Source organism: Betta splendens, chromosome 19 (assembly GCF_900634795.4).
Source record: "Betta splendens chromosome 19, fBetSpl5.4, whole genome shotgun sequence".
NCBI lineage: Eukaryota > Metazoa > Chordata > Actinopteri > Anabantiformes > Osphronemidae > Betta > Betta splendens.
The window spans coordinates 12,678,900-12,698,242 of NC_040898.2; the positions used below are offsets into that span (position 1 = coordinate 12,678,900).

A 19,343-nucleotide genomic window follows, 5' to 3' on the forward strand; every position below is an offset into this window, starting at 1 on the left:
AAAAGCATATGTCACAGGTCACCTGAGAACAGAACATTTTCATCTGGTAGAAGGTTAACAATCACAACTCTGTTCTCCGTTAGGCTGGTACAGAGGGCACAGGCTGAGGAGAAAATCCAAAAAGGTGAGTTTTACGCTTTTTTTTTTTTTACTTGCGTTCCATTAATAAAATCCTGTTGTTCACATTGTTATCGCTTCCTCTTTCAGGGCATATTTCCTGCTTGCTACATTCACCTGAAAGAGGCCACAGTTGAGGGAAGCGGGTTAGTAATTGCGCACTTCTGCTTTGGCATGATGTATTATTATTAACCACATTCAGGAACGTTGCTTCAACTTTTGTGATGTGGGGTTAATATTTAACTGTTGTGACGTCTGACTCCTGAAGAAACGAAAGCAGAGACAGCTAGAAAACGCATAGGTCATATGTAGACTTACAGTATATAATTTGTGCTGTTAGTTTATCTTTTGATCCATCTTCTTATGTTTTCTTTGCACAATGCAAAAAATCATTATATCATAAACCTCATACACAACACAAATGCACAACTTCAAAGTTCATGAATTCATCTGGGAACCTTGAAGAACAGATATTTTTGGCAGCGTTAAAGCAAAAGGACTCAAACTAATCTCTGAAATTAATTTGAATTCACTTGGATACCGGGATGAAACGATTAACGCTGACAGCGGAAGGTGCAGACGCGTGAAGGCTTCGTGTGCTTGAAAGAGGCCCGTATCCTCTGAGGCTTCTAACCTTCCTTCCTCACAATACCTGCGATCAGACACGGCGTCTCGTTGTGGAGAGGAAAAGGGCAGAAATGACACAAAATCACTGTATCCCATTGGTTTGCTGTCACTGCAGGCAAAAGGAGACGGTCATTCCCACGGAGCTGCCCCTGGTTCAGGAGGTCACTACCACACTGCGGGAGTGGGCAGCAATATGGAGGGACCTGTATGTGGTAAGTGCATATATGTTGTGGATAAATATATAATAATAAAAAATAACGTTACTTTTCCTTACCATGTCATTTACACCACATTTTTTCACATTTAAAGGGCAACCTCATCGATTTTTATCCTGCCACCTGTGTTTAGTCTAGGGAGTAGCTATGATTTTAAACATCCATGAGCAACCAAGGGCATCGCGTGGAGTGGAAAAAACTCCTTCAGCGAGACACATCCTATGAGCCCGATTTCGTTTAATGCCACAGCTCAAGCAAGTCGATCGACGGTAATGGTCGTGTCCGCTTCCACTTGCAGGGGGACAAGCGCGAGATGTTCAGCTGCGTCCGCGGCATGATCTACGACCTGATCGAATGGCGCTCGCAGATTCTCTCTGGCACCCTCCCTCAGGACGAGCTCAGCGAGCTCAAACAGAAAGTCACCTCCAAGATAGACTACGGCAACAAGTGAGGATCTGCTCCTCGTGTCTTCTATCCCTTTATCCCTGGACATATCAAGAAAGATGGCTCCTGTTACAATAGGTCATTCGTGCCAGTCAATAGAAAATGACAGGTCATCAGTTAGTGTGGGGACAGACAGGAAGGTTTTGGCTCCAGCAGGCCGGGCTGTAGTCCATCATGAGACGACAGCTCGTGCTGCGTCTGCACTGGGCCTGGAAAATGGGTTGAAAAGGCAAATTGTGAAGCTCCTGCGATAAAACTTTAAGCCTTTTGCCAGGTGGAGGAATGCCTTCCTCGCTTCACAGAAGCAGAGATGAGGTAATGAAATAGATAGACAACATGCTGGCACAAGGCTGTTGTCTGTGCCTCCATAAACCACACACAGAGGCACTTTAGAAGGAAACAGTGGAGCCGAGGGACTATTATATGAATAGAAAATGAATCCTATTAAGTGGCAGGTGACAGACATACATTCACAAAAATACCTTGACTACCGTTACTACTCGTCCTTAATACAGGTACCTGGATCTCGACCTTGTGGTCAGAGACAAAGATGGAAACATACTGGACCCACAGCTCACCAGCACCATCAACCTGTTCAGAGCACACGAGGCGGCCTCCAAACAAATCGAAGACCGTATCCAAGAGGAGAAGGTAAACACAACCTCTCTTCACCTGCTGGAATTTCTAGGGACATGAAGACCTGATTATCAGCTGACAGTATGGAGTTGAGCCCAGCGCTAAGTGCCCAGTGGTCATCTTACATGACCCTGTCTCCTCAAGGTCCATATTGCATATGCATTGGAAATGAGAAGGAGTCCAGGTCAGCCTCATAAATATTAATAATGTGGCCTCAGCGTATTTTTGAGGTCACCTCTTTACTTTGACCGCAGTCCAAGAAATCAGGCCGACGTAAAAGCTTTTCATTCCAGCGCTGTAATCGATTGTCATGGGTTTATAGACATTGTTAAATCTTGCTTTATAACTTGTTGCTCCGAAGAATGGAGGAGAGTGAAGTTCAGTAAATCAATGATCGTATCTACACACAGCATCTCTTCATACACCGACGCTGTTGACGGGCTCATGGTTCAAGCCACACGAGCCTCGGGGTCGACCCGCATGGGACTCAACGCTATGGAAAAAGAGCTGCCGACGTTGAATGTGATGCATGTGTTTCCCTCCCACAGTCTCAGAAGCAGAACATCGATTTGACCAGACAGGCCAAGTTTGCGTCCACGCCGGCCTTCGCCCTCTTTGTGACTCTGAAGAACGTGGTGTGTAAGATCGGCGAGGATGCAGAGGTGCTCATGTCTCTCTACGACCCTGTGGAGTCCAAGTTCATCAGGTGAATTTCTGCCAATAAAATGTTTGTAAGATAATATGGAATAGGAAATGGACACATCTTTACTTTAGCTTTAATTAGTGGGTATTAATACCAGACCAAACAACACAGGCTGCGGGCCAGGTCTGTTCTCTGTTGTTTTAGGATTGTGCAAGTTCTCGCAAGCAGAGCTGCCGAGATGCATAACGTTCCCTTTTGCGTCCAACATCAATCTTGCATTTTCTTTTCCAAAAGTCTGGATTAACATGGAGGCTTTCGCGGCTCCGTAATGCAGTAAATTGCCGTGACTGCGTTCGGTCCAAATATGAGCATTAACTGGGACATGTTGTAACGGTGGCGTTTTCCTCTGTCGTCTCTCCCCCTCGCAGCGAGAACTACCTAGTGAAATGGTCAAGCTCCGGCCTGGTGAAAGACATCGACCAGCTTCATAACCTGCGCGCTGTCTTCACGGTGAGTGTTTGCTTGGGGGAACGCGTCTCCCGGCTCGTGTGCGTGCACGTGTGCGTGCACGTGTGCGTGCACGTGTGCGTGCACGTGTGCGTGCACGTGTGCGTGCACGTTCGCCCGCCCGCGCCAGCTGTTTATTCAGCTATGCTGCGAGGCGTGTGGGAGCCTGTTTGCGGAGCCTGTGTTTGTGAAGCTCTCGCGGAAAGAGCCGGGCCGGCCCCACGTGTTTACCAAGGCAGTCACCTCTAGCTAATGGAAGCCCAAGGGCGCGAGGGTCGACGCGCGCCCGCTGGGAGCGCTTCTGCTGGTTTGGGAATGTGCTGCCATCAGGAAACCAATCTGTGGGCGCGACTGCAGACGCTGGTGAAGAATTAGTGGTTCCGTTGTTGCTTCGCAGCGGCGTTAACTCATTAACCCTTTGTCCTCCAGGATTTGGGCAGCGAGGACCTCAAGAGAGAGAAAATCAGCTTCGTGTGTCAGATCGTGAGGGTGGGGCGCATGGAGCTGCGCGACAACAACACCAAGAAGCTGACGTCAGGCCTGAGGAGGCCCTTCGGCGTGGCAGGTAGAGCACCTCCACAAACGCTCGAGTCGGGGATTACCTTTTTAAAAACGCGCTCCGGAACTCCTAAGTGTGAACGTGACGTGTGCCAGTCTTGAAATAGATCCACGACTGTTACAGCTCAAACCTCATTGTGCCGAATCTCTTGCAAATGAAAGAAATAAATTTGGCTAAATATTCAAATTCCAGCTGAAGTAGAAAGAGGAATTAGATTCATTTATCTTCTTTTGGCGAGCCGCCAGACGTATCATAAACTAATTAGATTGGCTTTTTGCCCACAGTCATCCAACGGAGAAAATTATGCCCCTCTTTCAGTGTATTTTCAATGTGCCCCTTGAAGAGAACGTAAATGACAGTCTTGGAACCACTATCAGTGCTGCTGTACACATCGTGATGGAGAGCCACATTTTAAAGTCACACTTATTAAAGGATTGATATGGACGACCTCTGCTCTTGTGGGGTAATGGGTGCAGTCCACACACGCCCTGGGAAAAAAAATCCTCTCCCCAGACGTCATTTGAAGCCGCTATAGCTGACAAATTCATTAATGTGTTTTGATGCAAGTTCTTCACCTTGGCTATCGTTTATCTGGGGATTTGCATAATCAAATAGCAAACAGGGAAAAAATGCTGGAGCTGGAGGAGTCTAGTGTGACATCTCCCAATTTGTATAACGTTGCTGCAAAGTGCAGAGCGACTCCTCTGCTTATCAGCCACTGACCGCACACTTTTGTGACTTTCCATTGGTTTGTTTTCACCCGAGAAGGGAAAGGTTTGGTTCAGTGTCGCTCTGTCATGAAGAGAATAGTATTTATTTGACACATACCTCCCGTTGACTTAAATGAGTGTTTGAACCTTGTTTTTGGTTTATCACCAGTAATGGATATCACGGACATCATAACAGGCAAACTGGATGATGAGGACAAGCAGCACTTTATCCCATTTCAGCCGTAAGTACATTGTTCAGCTAAACTAAACCTTGTAATGTTGCATAAATGACTGATCTGTGGTTTAGCGTGCGCACATTTATATACATTGTTTCAAGTATTGCAGCAGTTGTACTTTTTTTGAAGTCTTGAACACTTGACACCTGATTAGCATGGCTTAAGACAGTAGCGCTCTTTATTCTCCGCTGACTCAATTAGGGAAATCTCATTAATGCCTGCCATTCTTGTAGGACAGCGCACAGAGCCAGAATAACCTTTCCTGTAACGTGATTTCCTGCGTAATTGGAAACGCTTCAGATTTAGGCAGTTTAGCCGGCAGATCACCTCACTTAACAGTTTTATCTGTGAGAATAAATCATGGAAATTAGCGCCGTCCTTTCGTGAGGAGAAGAACACAGTTATTTATGTCTGAGCGTGAATGTTTGCCGCTGACTGTCAACTCGTGAAGTTTTAAATAAGCAGCACATTGTCGCACGTGTTCTCAGAGGTAGGAAGTGAAGAAGCTGCTCAAAAAAAAAGGTTTGACGCAGTGATATAATGTAGAAGGACTCTTGGCATTCAGGCAGAAAAGGCTTTCAGGAAGAGACGACACACACTTGGATCTTGCTGCATTTATCATTTGGTGTCTGAGTTGACGTCACTTTTGGCGTGTGGTCTGGAAGCAGACCAACAAACATGCGTAAAGACGTGCTTGTAGGTCAAAAGCGCTGGTTGGTTGACTTCCAGAATGTGAACCTGCAGCAAGAATTGATTTATCTAATCAATACAGCTGAAATACGAAAAATAAGTGTATTTGTGTTTCATTACGTTCTGCAAATCCTATTTGGATTATAGGAATAATAGCAAAAATTACTGGTTTCAGATGTAATTACTGGTAAATACTTTGTTTGGGCTTTGTTCACGTACACATCGCTGCTCTCTGGTTCGATTTCCTGGCTTGGTCCGGGTTTTAAACTCGCAGGCACCGACAGGACGGACAGTCCGAGTGACAGGAATCCTCTACCGCTTCCACCATGCTGACATCACCGCAGTCCCCTCCTTCATGCACTGCAGATGTCAGATCTCTTTATGCGCTCAACGTCTCTCCTTTTGAATTAATTCGGTCCTCTTTACACCTGAAGGCAGTTTGATTTCCTAATAAAGTCCGGGAATGAGGGTTTTGCAGCCACTTTGAAAGAAGTGGGAAGGTTGGGCCTCCCATTGCTGCAGTGGTCAAATTGCTGACTGGGCAACATTTCCTAAATGGTGATTTCTCTGTGTTTCTTTCGTGACCCATCCTGCCTCACTGTTAACTGCTAACAAGTGGCTTTGTGTCTGTCACGGCATTCGCATCACTCTTCGGTATGTCTCTCCCTCTGTCTCTCCATCTCACAACCGTCACTTTGTGGCTCCTCCTCCTCCTCCTCCTCCTGTCTCTCCGCCATCTCTCCTTCCCTGTGGTGTTCGCCTGTCTTGTGCGTACTGCAGGCTAGCGTTGGATGACGCCATTCGCCACAAGCAGCTGAACATCTCCCGTTTTTCACCCAGGGTGGCAGGGGAGAGCGACTTCCTGCAGACCGTCATCAATAAAGTCATCGCCGCCAAAGAGGTCAATCACAAGGGCCAAGGTACAGTGGCTCAAAAGGCTCAACACAAGAATCAGGGTCAAGATGCAAACTCACACCCCTCTAGTTCATGCATGGGCAAAATCATGCATTATTTAAGTTACATGTTTATTATTAGAAAAAGGTTTATGAAGTCGCTATCAAATATCCAACAGGGTTTCGTTAAAGCAACAATTGAGGTTTTATCCCTCCGGACATCTCTCGTCATAAACATATTTGCCTCATCTTGCCTTCTATTGGTTATTAGACTTACAATTACAGCCACATACACACAGCACTGACTCACTTTGATTCAGCTTTGTGTTAGTTACTCCCTCCTTCTTACTGCGCTGCTGTTGTTGACTTTTAATTTTAGACCTGTTCCTGCAGTGTAACATTAGCCCCAGCGTAAAGTACTGGCAGGCTGCTGCAGCCGTTCATCTTGCTAATAGAAGCATAATTCTTTGTCAAGTGCTCATACTATAAATAGTTGTCCTCGTTACCATGACTACAGGAGCGAGGTAATCCAGCTGTTAATTAAGCCGGGGATAACTCTGCGAGGACCAGATCCTATCAGAGACTTGACATCTGTCGTTAGGAGAACAGTGTTCGCCGTCGAAGGAATCTGTGCCGGTGCCGCTACATGACAGCCTCCGTGTCCTCGAGGCCCCCGCGAAGACTCGCTCGCAGGAATGTCAAGTCTGCAAGAACCGGGTCGTTCTGAGAGCAGCCGGTCCGGTCAAGCTCGTATCAAAGGGCCGAAAGCGACTGCAGCACCCGGGGTTCACGCGGGTTCCGCGCCGCTCGGTTTTGTGGCGTGTGAAAAGGCGAACGGCGGGTCGGCCGCTTCAATTAGACGCCCGCGTTCTTGGTTTCAGTTCAGGCACAAACGCTCCTGAGTGAATATTAAGGCGTGTGTGATGCAGCGCAGGCCTCATGTTCTAGAACAACAGGGTGAAGTCTATTCAAGTCTCCTACGCATTAATAACTGTACGTTTGGACTGTTTGTGAAGTCTAACTAATCTGAACATCCAGTAAAGTGCACGTTGCACCTCGATGTCGCCAGGTGCAGGTTTGAGCAGGGAAAGACACACACTTGTTTTCTGTCTTATCATGTTTTCCTAATCGCATCCCCGAGGGCAGTATCTATTTAGTGTCTCACCCTACGGCTGTCAGATGTCACTCAAACACCTCGCTGCTGAAATCCCTTTTTAGTATTTTCCCGGGGCAGTTTGCTCCCGGGCTGACTCCCGCTGACGTTATCTCGCTCCCGCCCCTCCCTGCTTTTAACGTATCACCAGGCCTGTGGGTGACGATGAAGCTGCTTCCTGGAGACATCCATCAGATAAGGAAAGACTTCCCTCACCTGGTGGACCGGTCCACGGCGGTGGCGCGCAAGATGGGCTTCCCTGAGATCATCATGCCAGGTTGAGTGTTTTATAAGGCCTCACCTTGGCTGCCATTGTCTCAAAGTCGCTCTTCAAATTAGATTGGCCGAAAGTGATTTTGAATGAACATCTATTTTGCTAATTGTGAGTGAGGGAAGCTCCTCAGAATAGAACATATCATAGTTCATTAGGGTTTGATTAAGCCATTAGTTATTTAATGGACTATAGTATGTGGTGCCAAAAAGCCACTTATGGCGCCTAAGGTGTAATGAGCTATGCTGTCATTTTTTTACTATAAATTAAAACGAGCTCGTCCTCGCGTCTGATTTGTTTGTTTTTCTTTCCCTGAAGGTGACGTGCGCAACGACATCTACGTGACCCTGGTTCAGGGGGACTTCGACAAGGGGAGCAAGACCACGCCCAAAAACGTGGAGGTGACGATGTCCATCTACGACGAGGACGGCAAGAAGCTGGAGGTAGGACCCACCCCCCCCCCGGATCAAACCTTTTCTCTGCATTTGGCACACAAGTGCTACAGCCAATCAGTCTCTGAGGCTGTGATTTGCTGGGCTTTCTTTAATCTCACACAGCTCAGCACGCTGCTTAACTGACCAGTACTCCTATAAAGCAATGTGATACACGGGGCAGAGCGTGCGCCTTTGCCACCTGTCAAAAGTGACAGAATGGAATATTGGTTCTTTGTGGTTGATTGACTGGCCCAAAATGTGCCTCACCACCACACATTTATATGGAGGGCTTGGCAGCCTTTGTGACAGAGATCAGTGAAGTATGGGTATAATGGTGGTCTGAAAAGGCTTTTTTAATTTCACTCTTATACATTAACACAGTCTGACACCATTAACTGCATTAAGCATCAACAAAGTCAAACGTAGAAGACAGTTAAACACAAATCACAGATTTGTTCAGTCTCTTTCCATCCTACATACGTCATCGTTGTGTCACAATAAAGCCTTAGGTTCATACAGACTCTTCAGTCAGTGACCCCTTTGTCCCCATCACCCTCTTCTCCTGATTTGATCTGTTCTGCAGAGGCCATCGGTTCCTGGGGGGACGTGACAGGTTTAGAGCAGTGGGACAGGAGGAGTAAGTGGGGTAGTAAGAACAGGAGAATGTGTGATTATCTTTAGGGTCCAGCCTTTGTTCAGACCTATGACTCTGTCGTGCTCCTGTGTTAGTCGCGCTATAGCAAATGTGTTGTTGCATCTGAAAAAGTAGTGGTGAAAAATATCTTATAGTATAGGATGCACATTAGCTTCTGCAGCAGTGATGCTAATATTTCTAGGATCAACGTCTTAAGTAAACATTAGCAAAGTTAGGATGAAATATATTTATCTCGACAGTAATCTATGCAGTTTTTCACCAAATTAATTTTTCAATTTTGTACAAAAAGTTGTGAAAGGAAATTAAAAAGGAATTAATTTATTAAGCAGGTGTCCATATTTAAAATCTTTGGAAATAAACTCATTTATAACTTGTTTTCTTTTAGCCTTCTTAGTCTCGCCGTTCTTTGACTGTCTGGACGATGACTCCTTATCACCTTGACACATTGGCGCAACCCCACAAACCTTTTCACCTGCAGCTAAACCTCAGCCACCTTTTCCTCTTTGTCTCTCCCAAATCCGCTGCTGTCACGAATCCCGGCCACTTAGCGACGGGGGCAGATTGTGCGAGCTAGCACCTGCCCCCCAGATCTGCGCGGCGCTAGGGGAGACGGGACCTGTTATTCCTCATAATTGCTGGTTGTCAGAAACCATTAGTGTTGGAGTATTTCAGCGGCGACACACTAGCGGGCCGGGGAGTCAGCTGCTGTAGTAGGAGGAAAGAGGTAGTGCAGCTGAGCTCAGATTGATAGAAAACAAGGCACGCAATCCATCTGCTGTCACTCCATCGCTCGTGCCAAATCCAGCAGTCGGGCGAATAGTATTATACCCATGCACCCTGACCTGTGAGAGACATACTGTACACAGGAGGCTCAGCTCACACAGTCGGATCTATCGGTGCCAGGTGGCCTTTTCTTCTGGGTCTCATCGATGCATGAAAGCGTCCTAAATATTTTATTACTAATTTATATCCCATTTCCACGCTGCTGTCATGAGATTGGTGGCCGACAGACCTGCGCTCATGCATAAAGTGCATGCGCACCCTTAAAGGCCATCCCACCAGATAAAGACTTCCTTCCCCAGGGAGTGCGTTTCATAAAACGCTAGTCAATTTTCCACATGCTGTGACTGTGCTAATGTTGTAATAGAGTGATAATAGTCGAACCTGCTTGACTGCATTAGGAGCGGGGGCATGCGATGGCTTCATTCTCATGTTTGTGTCTTTTTTTTTTTTTTTTTTTTCTAGAACGTGATCTTTCCCGGGGCTGGAGACGAGGGGATCAATGAGTACAAGTCTGTCATCTATTACCAAGTAAAGCAGCCACGCTGGTTCGAGACGGTGAAGGTGTGCCACTCTCTTTACTTTCACCTCCTCGCTATTTTGTCGTTTATTATCCTTCAGAGTAAAATGTGGGTCTTTTTCCCCGCTTTGACTGCAGAAAACACCCTTTGATATAATTCCTTAATCCATTATTCATCACGACACAGGTTTCCATCACCAGGAATTTGTAGCATGAAGACCGTGGTGTCTGGTGAATAATAATCAATGGAGCTTTGATGCATAGAAAGACTGTAATGAATATTAAACCAAACAGTAGATTAAATGGTCAATGTGATGGCAGCTTGAATGTGAAGTTATTGATCTGTGACACTTTAGGACTTTACCAGTAGGTTTGCATATTTTAGTCTATTTACTACAAATCAGTCATACTTACTCGTTCATCGATCCTTCGGTTCCCATAAACAATGCAGTGAAGCTCTTCTGTGTAAACAGCCCAGTCCCTTTGTGTCTCTCGTCGCAGGTCGCAATTCCGATTGAAGACGTTAATCGGAGCCACTTACGCTTCACCTTTCGCCACCGCTCGTCGCAGGACTGTAAGTAAAAATGTCAGCCTCTGAATAATCAGCACTGGCCCATAATCTGTCCACAGTAAAAGTAATGGAAGATGCCCAATGCAAGCAGATGCGCTGCCCTGTGATAAATATGTGGACGCGCGCCCCCAGTCGGAGGTATTAGTCTGCTCTTGCTCAATGCAGCGTCGTGGAGTGGCTTGTCAGGGGCTAAAGCTGGGATATGAAAAATGCCTGAGGGGGCTGGCTTGTTTGTTTATTGGGACCACTGTCTAGCTGCAAGCAGCCCGCGTTGCATGCCCTGCTGTTCTTAACATCCTTTTTAATTTTGGAGCTGCAGAGAGCAGGACAGCCTGGCACTGGCAGCCTCTCAGTCCCATCTGCTTCCCACATGGCAATACTGGCCTTTCTGAAACAGATTCAAGCAAGAGTATCCAGGAAAATAGAGCCAGGACTGGTTTATATGTACAAAATGAGCTATAGAAGACAAAGCTCCACTGGGAAGTGAAGTGTTTCCCTCTATAGAGTTAAAAAACATCCACCCGTGCTGTTTGCTTCTCGCCTTTCTGCAGGTGGTTTGGAGGAAATGGCCAGATCTCGGCGCTGGCTTATAATCCAATTGGAGAGCCTTCTTGTCATGCTCGGCACCTTGCTTCTCTGGGGACTAATGCTGTTATGAGGCCTGCCTTTGAAACGCTATGACTCGCCGTTATCTTGCTGTAACGGTTGCTTCAGAAACCGACTCACCTCAAGTGACTCCGGGGCTCCACTGGCGCTGCTTTGGTAACTGACAGCCGAGATACGTTGGCTGGATGACACGGACGCCTCGTCTGTAATGTTTAACCAGTACTGGTCTAGTGTGTGTCTGTCATTTGTGCGACCGACTGACTTATCTCAGTAGTTGAACCTACTGATTTTTTTGCCGCCTGCAAATCTCCACTCACAGTTTGGACTTTTCTATATTTGATAGGCCAGATTTTCGTCTCGGTGTGTAGACGGTTTCCATCTTGCTTATTCTGTAATCAGGTTATTTTTTAAATAGATCTATACCTGGAAACAGATATCGCCTTACATTGAAATCTGAATCCGTCTGCCTCTGCTTTTTCGCCTGTGTCCTCCCTGCGTCTCCACTGCTCCCAGCCAGTGCCGAACTATTAGTAGAAATACAGAGTGACAGAGGCGCTCATCAGGCCACTGCTAGAGCTCATGTGCTCAGTATCCAACCCCCCTCCAGTTGAGAATCAGGCCTGGCTCTAACACAGTGCATCAGGCGACCAGCCTAACATTGTCAGGCCTCATCAGACTGATGGCCGCTATCGCAGACGTTGCCGTGGCAGCGAGAGATTCACGCCATCTCTTCATCTTTCATTATGTTTCTACCTGGTGAGAAGGGCTGAGGAAAGGCTTCACAATGTGGCGAAGTGCGCGCAATCACAGATCTGAAATGAAAGCGCACCTTAGAGGTGGAAGTGTGCAGGAGCTCCACGCTGGAGCAGGAGCTGTGCAACCGTGTCCCGACAGTGACCTCCCCTCCTTCGGAAGCCACTAATACGCCGTCCTCATCTGGGTGGCATGCATGCATGCATGCAGTGGTTTTCCCTCCGCTGGTTCCTCTCGTGCCAGCCCAGCAATTATTCACTAGCAAAGCTGCAGGCAGCAAACCAATGAGGGGATTTATGCAGATGGAATGTGCGCGATACTTCAGCGGATCTGGCCTCCCTGCGCGTAAATTTGAGCTTGTTGATCCACAATGATGATGTATGTGGCCCCATCCAAGCGCTCGGTTACAGGACAAAGTAATAACTCCTGCTTGTTTATGCAGCGCTTCCCCTTCAACGCCCGCAAACACACTCACGCGCCTGTGCACAGACTCACCATAGTGGACTAATATAAGCTCCATTATGAAATCCAAGTCTTTACACCGAAGATTTGTTAATTAAGGTCTTGTTGTTTGTGTCTCCGTAACAATGATGATTTAATATAACCAATCAAATGAAGCACTTTATTATTTTTGGCTTCCCTGCAGCTGACTCAGGCCTTGTGTTACTGCGCCTCACATTTGGGATTTCGTGTTTTATACGTCATTTAAATATTTAATGGCTTGCTGTAAATTCAGCCATGCGGCATTGTTTACTGCGAAGATGCACGGTCTATATTAACACTTTAATGAAAAACATTTGCAAGTATACGCCGGCTGCGTTTGCGCCTGATCTTCATACGCTCCCGTGTTCCCTCCCACAGTCAAAGACAAGTCGGAGAAGATATTCGCCTTGTCGTTCGTGAAGCTGATGAGGTACGATGGGACGACGCTGAGGGACGGCGAGCACGATCTCATTGTGTACAAGGTAAATCAAGGCTTTTGCTCCCGTGTACTTTCTCGCTGGCCCACACTCTTCGGGACCTGACCAGCAGAAGTGAGTCATCGGGAAACTCTTGGCCTGTGTTAGCAGCTGTCCTATTAATAGCTTCACTGCCTTCTCTGGGTAATTGGGCACCACTACTTACTCTCACGTGCAACAAGCGGCGGAAAGGCAAATTTGGCTAGGTGATGGATCGCGCCACAACAGTCCCGCTAAATACTACAATTGCTGCGTAGCTCCCTGCAGCACCTGCACTGTAAAATGGAAATTTGCTGATAAAAATGGCCATTAATCTGAAAACCCAGGCAGAGCCGAAGAAGCTGGAGGCGTCGTCGACGTACCTGAGCGTACCCGCCACCAAGCTGGAGCTGGAGGAGAAGGGCTACTCTGCCACCGGCAAAAGCACTCAGACCCTGGGGAGCTGCATCATCAGCAAGGACTCCTTCCAGATCTCCACCCTGGTCTGCTCCACCAAGCTCACTCAGAATGGTAGGAAGTCGACTCCCCGCTCACCTTTACTCGTTAAATGAGCGCTCTCGTTTGTTTTTAATCAGGCGAGCCCTGGATTTTAATCATTCTCTGACTGTTTTTGACTTTGAACGACAGACTACGTTTCTTCCACCCGAGCTCATGTTTCACTTGACTTCACACAAGGCTTTTTCTTCATCCTTTTTTTCCTTTAACCTATTTCTCCTCCTGAACTCCCCTCCTGTCAGTTACGTTTTTAGTCGTCCTCTGCTGAGCAGAGAATAGATCTCCTGTTTTTACTACTGTCCATCACATCCACTAAGACAGCCTGTACCTATTAAGTCAGGGAAATCCCTGTTTTTGTCCCAGCGGCTCAAGGATTATGGATTGTGACCTTTTCTCTGTCACAATTTTATTTTGTGGGAAAAGAGGGTTTTTTTAGTCCTCGTTTTAAAAAAAAGCTTGACTTTTCAACTCTTCATTTCACCGTGAAATCGCATATTTGTCCAGTAGGCTGCTGTGATTTGAGGAAGACGACTGAAGAAGCACTCAGACAGCCAGACAGCTCGTAAACAGAGCACAGCTCCAGCCCTATTTCTCCACCGCTTTATTTAAAAACTGTAAGTCGGCGTGGTCAGCGTGATGGTGGTAATCCATCACTGTGTATATTCAAGGGAAGGTCAGTAGGTCAGAGTTGAACTGCATGTTCAGTCTATGAAGTACGATGGATGCTTACAACAGGTTGTCTGAGTAATCATTTAAACCTCACCTAAGCCTCCAGGTTAGTCAACCTGTGATTGTACACTTTGTAGATACTTATTGAGTTTGACATGTGCCTTGGCATCATTAAGTTAAGTGGGGTATTGGATTATTCTATTGCTCATGTTAAGTCAGAAATGGCAGCATCTGAGGTTACATTACGCCTTTTAGTGTAGAAGTTCCTCCTCTTTGTGTCCTTAACCTGACTTTTTAAGTGGGCTCCGTCCTCAGACGCACGTCGCCTTTTAACCCGCCGCACAGGCTTCATGCGAGTCCTGGCAAATCCTCGCCATCTAAAAAAAGACCTGCATCAGAGTACGAGCAGATCGTTGCTCTCGTAAATGCTATTTCCGTGGCGTGCACAATAAATGTTCAAAAGCAGCTTTAATGAGGTCACTGTAGACCCCGGAACAGGCCACGCTCAGAGACGTGGGCTGTGGAGAGAGGTTTGTTGTCTCTCCTGCTGTATATATTGCATGAGGGGAGTGTTGTGCGCTTTTACAGTAATGTTCCCTTTGAGGGTTATTAAAGTTTAGTCTGCAGTATAAATTGTCATTAAATACATGTCATGCATGCCCTCCTACTTTTCTCAGAGGGAGGTAATGTCACCAGGCAGAATCCGCCCACGCTGATTACAGTCGGCAGGCGGAGGCTAATGTCACTCGCGCACCCTGAAGAAGTGCAGACGTGCGGGATGCGACATGCGCCGCCGCCGTCTCCTTCCCTTTGTTCACCTCCACCTCCGCGAGCCGTGTGTGTTCTGGCGATGGCTCCGTCCCATGCTGCTGAGACGTTCCCGGCACTTTGTGTTGGTAACACGGGGGGGGGGGGGGGGGTTCGTGTGCGTACGTCGTGCATCGGCGCGCGTCCCCCTGGGATATGTCTTCCCACGCCGAAGCACGAGGAAAAGGTTCAGGTTCTTTTTAATAAAGCAAACGCAGAGTGTGCTGGAGTCTGCCTGCTATATTAAAACCTAGAAACTCTTTAAAGCCCTCACCCTAACGGGTAGCTCGCTTGCCAGATCACTTACTCACTCAGTCTTTTATCCTCCTGCACTATTCCCCTTCTTCTTTCTGGTTTTATTACTAATAACTTTCTCTCACCTCTTAGCAGACAACTCACTACCTGCTGAACCTCAAGTGCTCTAACAAGCTATTTAAAGCCACAATCATGGGCTCAGAGAGTTTGATGGCTGTTCTCTGTTCATGTCCATCTCAGTTTAGTTTTTTTTCTCAAAGAGCATTTCTGGCAAAGAAAGAAAACACACTTGAACGTCTGCTTGCTTTCATACACATGACGCGTCATCCCTGCTTCCCACATGGGAGATGAAATACCTTTTTAATTGAGCTAGATTCATGCAGGTGTAGTCCCAGAGCTGGGAGCCTGTGTGCAGTGGCTGCTGGCTTTTCCCAGGCCGCCTCACTAAACAGTGGCTGGAGGAAGAGCAGGAATGTACGACAGCAGAGCTGGGATTGGACCTGACCTCGAGGAAGATGTATTAACAGAATATATTTTTCCTTCTGTGTCTCTTCTTTTTAAAAAGCCTATACCATCTAAAATTAACCAAATTCAAGGCTACGACTATTAAGACTCAGAAGAAGCTATTAAAAGTACTTAGCGGCCCAGTTTCGGTACAAATAAACAAGACTGCGTGTTGTCGGGCTAGATTTAACATAAACAAACATTTAAATGGTAATATAGAGTATTTTGCATTTCACTTGTGCAGTGGCAACATAATCAATTGTCCTAGAATAAATTACTGTGCTGTTCTCCATCTGTCAATTTTATGGCATCTTTAAATTTGGCTGCGTGCGTAAACATCCAATCTGGAGCAGATGTTATTTGTATATTGTTATTTGCACACTCACTCCTCCTCCCAGGCGAACCAGTTCTTCTTCATAGTCTTCCTCATGACCCGATATGCTGCCACGACTACTACTGGTACTAGTAGCTTGCCTGAGGGGGGAAAACGTCAAAGCCGTATCTGCTCGGGGAGCAGTGACTAACATCTGGATGGGCTGCAGATGATGGATGTTGGCCGTGGTTTCCGTGGCTCTTCTAATAACGGTTCCTTTCTCTTAGTGGACCTGCTTGGCCTGCTGAAGTGGCGCTCCAACACCAACCTCCTGCAGCAGAACCTCCGGCAGCTGATGAAGGTGGAAGGTGGCGAGGTCGTCAAGGTCAGACGATGCCAGTTATTTTCTGACGAGTCAAAGCTCAGCTACATGAAACAAGAAACAAATCATTTTGGTTTTTTTTTTTGTCCTTATTCTTTTGTTCAGAAGCAGATTAACAAAAACAAAATCACACCTCAGCAGCTGGTGCTGGAACAAACAATCTTTAGTGTTTTTGAAAAAGTCTCCGCTCCTGGGCAACGATTTCACAAATGATTTTACCAAGGAACAGGTTGTTCTTTTTAATTTAGCTTTTTTGTTGTCGTATAATTCTACAATAAAGCACAGCAGACTGAAAGGGGTGGGACGACCTCCCGCCCGAAATGCACATGCTCCCAAAGCGCTGGCTGTAAGTTTCAGATAGGCCGGGTGGAGGCCGACGTCAGCTCGTCTCACCCAGACAGGTTTGATCAGGCTGGATCGACGTGTCAGCCACAGCTGGACCGCTTCATTAAGCCACGGGGGTCTGATTATTATTATCATTACTCGCACATTAGCATTCGCTCTCTGCAAAGTTCTTTCAGGCCGTCTGTGTGGAACTGGATAACAGTTTGGAAGTGAAGAGGCAATTTATTAAAGCAGTAAACACAGAAAACTTGGTTTAAAGGCTTCAGTTGTGTTTTACATGAAATGGCTTTTTGCTGTTGTTTGTAGGAATAGGTCACCTCGTTCTCGTCTGTAGCTCGCGAGATTGAATTCTGTACACTGTTATTTATTCGTTTTTGGTGTCTCACTGGAAACGTGATGAATCTCGTCCATCCTGCGATGACAGAAGCGAGCACAGTGTGCAGTGATGGCTCTGTTTCCGACACCTTTACATCTGTTCTCACTTTGCCTCAGAATTGTCTGAGTAAATGAAGCATGTTCCCCCGGAGAAGCAGGGTGTATATAGTTACTGCTGATGGAAGAGCAGACCCATGTTTGCTTCTGTTAACAGCTTTGTGAATGAAGTTTTTTTTTTTTTTATTGTAGCTTGAGAATGTTATAAATAAATCAGGGCATGCAGAAGCGTTGAATGCAGTTGAGGATGATTTTCTCCTTTTCTGATTTTTATTGATATGTGTCATACAACAGTTTCAAATAGACAATTCAACAAACGCTGACTCTTGTCTTTCCTGTCTCTGCCTCCACTCTGCCACAAATAGAGCAAAGATCCTATCAAGAGCCTTACCTTATTCCTCATGTACATTGTGTCTTATTCATACATCTTGTTCTCTTTTTGGACATGTCATGTCCGTCTTCCACTGACATGACTCATAGTACATTTGGTCTAAGGTCACTTAATACTCTCTGCTCTCGGATCAATGTGAGATGGAGGGAATCCGTTTGATGTGATGTCAAAGGGGGGGTTTCTCCTTTTCTAACGCGCCGTCTGTCTGTCATTCTAGTTTCTGCAAGACACCCTGGATGCTCTGTTCAACATCATGATGGAGAACTCTGACATCGAGACGTTTGATACCTTGGTGTTCGATGCCTTGGTAAGCGACGGCGCGACGGCAGTGTTGTCAGTCAAAATGACACGTTTTGCAAATGCAGCGAGTTGTCACCCCTTTCATATGTTGAACTCTATCAGTGCTTTAAGCAGGATGTGAAGGTAAAGGAGGCAAGCTACTGTAGCAGGTTCTGAACACGTTGTTCCTGTGACACATGTTTGCGAAGGGTAGACCACTTCTTGCTGCACAACTTTGTTTATCCTCAGACTTTTCTTTTAAAGTCATTTAAAAGATTCATTTTCATGCAGGAGACAGCTGGATTATTTATTTTAGATTCTTTAACTTTGTACTGCAGTAAATCAAGGATGTCGCCCAGCATGGCGGCACTTAAAGTGGTGCATACGTCAAAGGGAGTTGTTTGTCCTCCAATGGATATGTTTTCGGATGTTCTACATAATCTACAGACTAGGACTTTCTGCTCAGACCCCATCTTGTTTAATTCCCCAATCTATTTCACCGTATTGAGACTTGTCACTGCTGGTTTTCATGTCCAGTGCGGTTTCCATCTTAATAAATAAGCCTTGTTCTCTGACAGGTCTTCATCATTGGTCTTATAGCTGACAGAAAGTTCCAGCACTTCAACCCTGTCCTGGAGACCTACATTCGAAAGCACTTCAGCGCCACGCTCGCGTACACGTGAGTCCATCGCCATCAGGACCGTTTAACGGCCATCGTTGTGTTGAGATGCGTCACACTTCTCATTGTGGTCGTAGGAAACTGACCAAAGTCCTGAAGAACTACGTGGACCATGCTGAGAAGCTGACAGACCAGCTGCTGAAGGCACTGAAAGCTCTGGAGTACATCTTCAAGTTCATTGTCCGCTCCAGGATCCTTTTCAACCAGTAGGTCTCGCCCTAGAACATCCACTCTTCATTCGGCTTCACAAAGCACTTCTCCTTGATGCTTTACTAATGATTTTCAGTCTTTTATTACTCCAGTTGGTCCTTAAATGAGTTTTTGCTCTATAATTAATAATAAATGCCAATATTGTACGCAGCATTGATTTGTGTTCTCCACAGTGCAAGTGCTGTTGAATAACGTTGAAACTGGTAAACGTGAGCTCTCCAAGTGAAGTAGCTTCTATGGATGTATTTATAATTGGCAGTGGGGACGTTAAATGGATCATAATTTTGTCAAGCCACGGAGTGAAGCCGTCGGCGGCTGAGGGGCTGATGTATGATCCCGGTCTAATTGAGTGTGTAGAGTTTGATTGGTTTTCTGTCCGATGTCTAGAGGACGCGGCGTCCTTTACCTCGCGTTACCTCATCTGCGGCCGAGCCGTCTTCTCCAGAGCGGCCCGCGTCCACTGAGTGGCTGCTATCGCAGGATAAACGCAAGCTGGAAGTCCTCTAAACTGCAAAGTTGTGCTTGTCGGGGCTTTTCCTGCAGCTTTGACTGGCCGGCGCCAGGTATACATCAGCCAGCTTTACATCGCGGCCCGGTGGAATG

At 46.5% G+C, this 19,343-nt stretch overlaps 1 protein-coding gene across 2 annotated transcripts in view; it reads left to right on the plus strand.

The window, feature by feature from the left end:
• The window catches only part of dock1 (dedicator of cytokinesis 1), a 101,338-nt gene that overhangs the window by 11,986 nt on the left and 70,009 nt on the right, over nt 1-19,343 (plus strand). The window contains exons 3-22 of one of the 2 annotated variants that reach the window (XM_029135555.3): nt 84-124; nt 208-263; nt 860-956; nt 1,258-1,406; nt 1,919-2,054; nt 2,588-2,745; nt 3,111-3,192; nt 3,619-3,754; nt 4,628-4,700; nt 6,165-6,304; nt 7,582-7,707; nt 8,020-8,144; nt 10,036-10,134; nt 10,592-10,664; nt 12,882-12,985; nt 13,306-13,489; nt 16,310-16,407; nt 17,790-17,879; nt 18,430-18,530; nt 18,608-18,736. In XM_029135555.3, the coding sequence (XP_028991388.1) occupies nt 84-124; nt 208-263; nt 860-956; nt 1,258-1,406; nt 1,919-2,054; nt 2,588-2,745; nt 3,111-3,192; nt 3,619-3,754; nt 4,628-4,700; nt 6,165-6,304; nt 7,582-7,707; nt 8,020-8,144; nt 10,036-10,134; nt 10,592-10,664; nt 12,882-12,985; nt 13,306-13,489; nt 16,310-16,407; nt 17,790-17,879; nt 18,430-18,530; nt 18,608-18,736 (2,197 nt within the window). The remainder of the gene's footprint in view (nt 1-83; nt 125-207; nt 264-859; nt 957-1,257; nt 1,407-1,918; nt 2,055-2,587; nt 2,746-3,110; nt 3,193-3,618; nt 3,755-4,627; nt 4,701-6,164; nt 6,305-7,581; nt 7,708-8,019; nt 8,145-10,035; nt 10,135-10,591; nt 10,665-12,881; nt 12,986-13,305; nt 13,490-16,309; nt 16,408-17,789; nt 17,880-18,429; nt 18,531-18,607; nt 18,737-19,343) is intronic. The other variant, XM_029135557.3, reaches the window with a different exon arrangement.